This window comes from Cebus imitator, unplaced genomic scaffold, assembly GCF_001604975.1.
Source record: "Cebus imitator isolate Cc_AM_T3 unplaced genomic scaffold, Cebus_imitator-1.0 Scaffold70, whole genome shotgun sequence".
Taxonomy (NCBI): domain Eukaryota; kingdom Metazoa; phylum Chordata; class Mammalia; order Primates; family Cebidae; genus Cebus; species Cebus imitator.
Window position 1 is genome coordinate 2,895,772 of NW_016107385.1, and position 6,695 is coordinate 2,902,466.

Below are 6,695 nucleotides of genomic sequence, written 5' to 3' on the forward strand. Positions count from 1 at the left end.
AAAAAAAAAAAAACAAAACAAAAAAAAAGAAGCTGTAGAGCCAGGACTCTACTCAGAAAGTCTGCATTCTTAACCACTACACTATGTGAAATATAGAAAGAATAAAGGTTTTAGACCTATAAAGGGCTAGACTTCTATTTTATATGCTAAATGCCGTATGAAAAAAAGCAAAGGTTTTGGAGCCAATCCATGCCCATGTGATCTTGGGCAATTAGTCAGATTCTCCAGGTCTCAGTTTCCTCATTTGTTTGTAAATTTAAGAATACATTTACCGACCAGAGTTCTTGCGGATTAAATAAAGAAACGTATGTCGAGTGCCTGTTCATGCCTTCTGTAAGACACCTGCCCCTCGGGACCTCCTGCCAGCTTTGGAGGCTCTCAATACACTGCTCATTCCAGATCTGGATTTCCTCATCTTTCTAGGGGTCTGCAGGTCTGGAATAAAGGAACCAACCATAGTGGATGCACCCTGGACTTCCAGTCCACAGTGTCGGGAGTTCCTCAGGGGAGAAGTCATACTCCAATCTGATATCTGAGCAGACGAATGTTATGTTAACAGTGAAGGAGGTGACCCTGGAAGCTGAAGTCTCAAGCAACCCAAACCTAGATCATCACAGAGATGTCATGCTTCTTGGAATGATTCTCCCCTCTCTATGTATTTATCCATTCAGTTTCTATTTACCAATTGTTTACCATTTAGTTCACCAAACATTATTAGGAAGCTACTATTTGCCTGGTATCATGCCATGTTCTCAGAAGTCACCTAGAAGAGCCCACAAACTCTGGACCATGTTTAATTTCCCTTTTCATATCCAGCCTGGACCCATGGATCTTGGAGTGTTCTCAGTAAACATCTCCTCCTGTGGCAATAATGAAGGTACTGTGAGAGATTGGCATGAGAATGCAACACGGCTCTCTGAGTAGTTTCAAGGGAACTAGACACTCCAAAGGCCTGCACCACAATACCCATCCATGTCTCTGTGGCCACAATGCAGGGCAAATATCACACACCTGAAAACCTTCAAGACTCAGGTACCACGAATGCCTCATGTGGGCAAGGTGGGACCATGGTAAACTGGAGCATGCCTACCCCATAAAGATGGCATTTGTTACTTAGCATCAACCGACTGTTGCAAGTGAAATTGTGACCCAAGGGTAGTAAATCTTCAGATTTTTTTTTTTCCAAAAGAAACTGTAAACCTAGGTTTTTATTTTAAATCTCCAAAAATTTCAGCACTGGCCCCTAATTTTAATCTTTTTTGAAAGCCCTATAGACAGGCAGAACTTGTCTGCCTGCTTAATTCTGCTCAAAGGCTACTAGTTTAGGAGCCTAAGTGTGCCTGTGAAAGGAGAGAGGTAGAGGGCTGTGAGTCCTGGGGCCAAGTTATGAAAGACCTAGAATGCCATCCTTTCTTGGGGCCAGGACTGTGCTAGACACACAGAAAGCCATAAAGAGGATGGTAAAGCCATAGGCCTGCCCTCCAGGGGTTTATAGTCTTATAAATAAAGACTTACAGGCAAAGCAGCGGATGGTCAGGAATGTGTGAAGGAGACAGCTTGGACCCTGTGGAGTTCAGGGCAGCAGAGAGCAAGGTGGACTTGGGCTTCGGGAGACCTTTCCAGGAAGTCAGGCTTGAGACTCTGAGGATGAGGATTCTGGATGAGTCTGGGAGATCCATAAACAAGTATGAATGGGCATAACCTATGCTGGAGACCCCAAAGAAAAGCCCCAGGGAATCTGCTTCCAGGTGTCATGGGAAAAGACTCACAGGAAAGGGCAGGGCTATAGCATGACACCCCCAACACTCCTTCCTATTGAATCTGGCCATCCCCGGCCTCAGAAGTCCGGTGGGTGAGCCTCTCCAAGCTTGTAGAAGTCAGTGCTGAGGGCTTGGGCGAGTGGTACAATCCCTCTGGGGTATAAGCCCCACCTGTGTGGCTCAGGCCAGGCACGAATGGCTCTAAGTCTCAATTTCCTAATATATGAAATGGCAACAGTAATTGCATATTCCTACTGGGATTGGGGTGAGAATGATAAACCAATACAGGATGTCGTTTGCCCCTGTTCCTGTGTGATTTTCATGAGATAAATCCACTGCCAGAGGGTTGGTCTCCAGTGGGGTGGGGAAAAAGTACCCAGAGGGTGAAGCTCGTCCCCATGTTTGTCTTTCTTGTCGCTGCTCCGCAAATGGCATAGATTCTGGGAGGGCTGCCTATCTTAGCAGGTGAAGGAGGAGATGCGGCATGGGGCTCTCTCCATTTCTTCCCCGGGAACAGAGAAGGTAGAGCCCCTGGTGGGCGGCAGGCAGGAGCGGCTGGGCTTGGGGGCGGCGCTACGAGGACTCTCTTTCCCCCAGGGCAGACCTTTCCGCCCAACACCTACCTGGGAGGGAAGGCGAGACCCAAGGTCAGACGTCCCTGGGGTAGGTGAGCACAGCGAGGGAACTGAGGTGCAACATTTTCCTGCCTGAACTCACACCCCGCGTGCTGCTCCCCCAACTTGCCTCTCGGATCTGACCAGAAGCTTGCTTTCCTCAAAGTCCTCCCATGTTCTCCAACGCCTTTGTGACAGAGCTCCTTGGCACTGTTTAAAAAGCTTAGGTGGCCCTATCCACCTCTCCAGCCTCATGTCCTGCCTCACCCCCGTACCAAGGCTCTGCATCTCTGCTGAAGCTGGTACTTGCGCCTGGGGTGTCCTCATCTTTCCCCCACCTATGGCAGTCTGCCCGAAGAGTGCCTGCTCCTTCAGGCTCCGCTGTTGGCTTAGCCCCTTCCCGGAACGTCCCAGCACCTCACCCCAGCCCCTCGCCAGGGCAGACCAGACCCTGGCAGCCTTCCCTCCTCCTCAGCAGCCATTACGTGTTGCTGTCATAAAGTTATCACTCTGTTTTCTGTCTACTTGTCTCTCTAGCCCCAACCCATTGCAGCCCCCGAGTGCAAGCTCATGGAGAGCATGAAAGCTTGGCTCCCCGTGGTAACCCTAAGGCAGGCCCTCTGGGGCGTCCTGGCACCTCACACGGGCCAGAGAACCAGGCGCGGACGCGGCGAGGGGGCGGCCGGGCCGCGGGCTCGGAGCCGGGGCTAGTGATGGGCGAGGGGAGTCCTTCGTCCTTGCGGCGGGCTCCTGCCCAAGCCAGCCCACCCGGCCCAGCTCCCGCTCCAGCTCCCGCTCCGGAGCCGTGCCCACCAGGCCAGGTGATCTCGAACCTTCTGCCTCTCACACCCCAACAACAAACAACCTTCCGCGCTCTCCCTCTGGAGAAAGGAGGTGGAGCCTGACCTCAGCCGGAGGCTGCCGCAGCTGCCGGAGGGAGGGCTCTGGAGCTCCAGCCCTTGGGGGAGCCTTTCCTCCAGGGAGTGGCTGGGGTGGGGGCCCTGGCGGGCTCCGGAGCGTCCGGGAAGCTCTCCCCCAGCTGCGCCGACCCTCCCTCGGCGAAGGGAGGAGGGGCGGGGGGGGGGCTTCAGTGAGTGCCCGCTTCCGACTCTGTCCGTTTCTCAGCCTGGAGTGCCCTCGGACACCTCCTCCCCCACTTACACCCACCCCTCCTTGAACTCTGCAGCCCCAAAGGCAGGGTGAGACTGGGGGCCGAGTGAGCCCGAGAGCGAAGATGCGACTCTGAGGGGCTCCTGGGAGCCGGGGGGTGCCCATCCCCCACCCCTTTGACGGGACTTGAGGGGTGGGCGGGTGAGACGGATCCCGGGGACACTGATTAGGGCTGGAGAGAGCCCGAAATAGGGTGTAGTCCGCAGTTGTTGGTGCTGCGTAGAAGGCGACTAGGGTGAGGGGCAGAGAATGCACCCCAAGAGAAAGGCCTGGGGCCCCAAAGAGGGTAGGAGACGGGATTCAGAGGACGGGAAAGAGAATGCAGAAACAGCTTTTTCGGGGAGAGGCAGACTGCAGAGACGTCCCCTGGCCGGCAATCTGGAGGCTAGCGCGGGCAGATGGGGGTTTTGGACACAGCACCATGGACATGTGTTCCCCGAAGTCTGAGCGCATGTAGTCCCCTTGTTCCTTCTTGTGCAGGGACTGAGTCCCACACAGCCCCTTCCTCACCGGGACCTCACCCTCAAGGCCGGGGCAGTAGGTGCCTTTAGGGGAGGGAGAGGTCCTGTTCCTCGCTGGGCGCTCAACAGCTAGCTTCTTGGTGGCAGGAGGGTACCCTGCCCCTACAGCTCAAGAGTCGGGGGACCCTTCTACCTCCCCATCCCTAGGGAAGAGGGCCCCAGCAGGTAAAGACCAGACTTCGGCACTAGGATTTGCCTGGGGGCAAATAATTTCTGGAGATCCCTTTAAGGAGGGGTGTTCCAATCCCTTTAAGAGGGAGTGGGTCACAGCAAAAGGACTATAAAAGTCCAGCTTTCTTTATTCCCCCACCCCCGGGGGCTTCCTATGATGGGGGAGGGGGCAAGTGTTGCGGCCGCATTTAATTGGTGCCTTGGCGTCCCTCCCCCAAAGAGCTTTGCCGTTCAGTTCGTCCAGTGGGACTGAGAAGCCAGGTGGCTCAGTAAGTGTTGCTGGAACCTAGACTTCAGGTGCTCTGGGGGGTGGGAGAAGAGCTGCCCCACCTCCAGAAAAGAAGGTGGGATCTGGGAACGGGCTGGAGGGAGGAGAAAGTGGTCACCGCCACCACCGCAGGGACTGCCCTGCCTTTGGGGTGCCCTGCGTGGTGCCAGGTGGTTGGATCTTAGGCCAGGCGGTCTTCGGGGACTGCGGGGGGTAGTGGCGGGGAGGTGCTGGGGCTGGACTGGAGATGGGGGAGCAGCCAGTCTGTCCCGGCTGTCAGTCTGGTTGTGTGTGGTGGGGGAGGGGTGCGCCGCGTGTTCTCTCTGGCCCTGGCCCTGGCCCTGGATGTTTTCCTCTCCGGCATCTCCCTCTGAGGCAGTTAACCCTTCCTGATGGATCTGGAGGTGTCTGGGTGGAGAAAGCCCCTGCCTAGCAGCAGCCCGGTGAAGACTCTGGAGACCTGATGGACCCATTCCTCTTTCTAGACCAAGTGCCAAAACCTTTTTTCAGTGAGGGACCTCTGGGCTGCCGAACATGCTAGGGAGAGGAAGAGTGATGGGCCCCAGGCACTGGCACTGCTGCCCAGTGAAGTGGGGTGGGGGCAGCATCCACTCAGAAAAGGTTACAGGACAGAAGGAAGAGGTGGAGCTCTTTCCAGCTGTGGAAGGACTTTGGACTGGAAAAGAGGGAGGCCCAGTCACAGAAGTCTCTGAAAGTTGGGTGAAGGAGGCTTGGAGAGGCCAAAAGGTCCCTTTGGGGGACAGGCAGGGTGTAGCCCTGCCTCTTCTTTGCTGACTTGTTTTTACAAGCAATAGGGAGGAAGGGGGGACAGAGGTGGCTCAGTGAGCTGGCACAGTAGGAACACTTAGTGCCTTTAGCCAGCCTGTGTCCCCACACCATAGGCCACTCAGTCAGAGCCTCCTGGGGCAGCAGAGACAGCCACCCACACGGCAGGTTCTGAAGGGAGAACTCCTCCAGCTGCTGGGCAGGCGCTGGTGGGGTGGGCTGTCATGACTACCCTGTCTCTTCTCCAGTCAGTATTCCTTCCTTTCCCTCCCACTGAGGCCCCAGATAAGACAACTTTCCCCTGCTCACCCCAGGACCCTCTGATGCCAATATAAGGAAAACACCCAGCCCTGCCACCTCATCCTGCCACCATTTCCTCGGCTGATTGTGAGCTTCCTGCCACTTGGGTCTCCTTCCCTGCCACCAGGTACATTTCTCTTCTGACCCTCCTGGCCTCCATCCCTGTCCATTATCAGGCCTGACGTGGCTGCCAAGGTCAGCACCGCGTGGGCTGCAGACAGGAGCCCAGCCTCTCTTCTCTGCCTTGGCCTGTAGCATCGCTCTGCTCCAGTGGCCACCACTGCTGTACCCTCCACCATCAATCTCTGATGAGGAGTGGGGGCTACCACAGAGTAATTTGCCCATGGGACAGACTGCAACAGGGATAGGGGGAATTCTGTGAGATGGCATCGAGTAGGGCTGGCCTGGCATGTGTTGGGAGGGGGGCGCAATGCTGGGAACCTCTGTCCTGTCCAAAGAGGGGAGAAATCTTTCCGTGTCCTACTTTTACAGTTTTGGAGATTTTGCCTTCCCCAAGGATGGGAGGTGGGAGAAGTGGCAGTGGGAGAACGTGGCCCTTTGAGACGTTTCTGTGCCACAGTCTTAGCTTTCAGCTTCCATTCACACATTTTCCCTACTGAGGGGGCCCCTCCTTTAAACGCGTCCCCCCAAGCAGCAAAGACAGTCTGGGCCCCCTTGACAGCTCTGGAGGCAGATGGGGAACTGCTCCTGGGGGGTTTGTTTCCCAGCCATATTGGCTAGCAGCTCTGATTGTCTTAAAAGGCTGTCTGGGTGACTGCTGGAGTCCCAAGGTCTAGGAAAGGCTGGGCGCTGTGTGTGGTGCAGGAAGAGCCCCTCCGAAGCCCCTGGGCTACACTCCAAGGCTGGGTTTTCCTTGCTTGCCTGGGCAGCCTCAGCACTCCGGGTGCCTCTCTCTGCCCAAGGCGTTCCTGGGCCCAGCCCCTCCCTGGGCTGCTCCAGCGCTCTGGTGACTTGACACTACCCTTTCTGCCGCTGCTCCTTTTACCTCCTAAAGCTCCCCTCCCCCGCCTGAATTGGGAATGAGGCTTTGTTCAGGGGTGAACTCAGCATTTCTCAAGAACCTACTGTGTGCATATCCCGGGCT

The 6,695-nt window shown here is 55.7% G+C and overlaps 1 protein-coding gene across 1 annotated transcript in view; it reads left to right on the forward strand.

Annotated features, from left to right (window-relative positions):
- The window catches only part of IVD (isovaleryl-CoA dehydrogenase), a 34,379-nt gene extending 31,491 nt beyond the window's left edge, over positions 1 to 2,888 (forward strand). Inside the window, exon 14 of the mRNA XM_037739423.1 lies at positions 2,363 to 2,888. Within this exon, the coding sequence (XP_037595351.1) occupies positions 2,363 to 2,471 (109 nt within the window). The 3' untranslated portion in view covers positions 2,472 to 2,888. The remainder of the gene's footprint in view (positions 1 to 2,362) is intronic.
- The last annotated feature ends 3,807 nt before the right edge of the window (positions 2,889 to 6,695 follow it).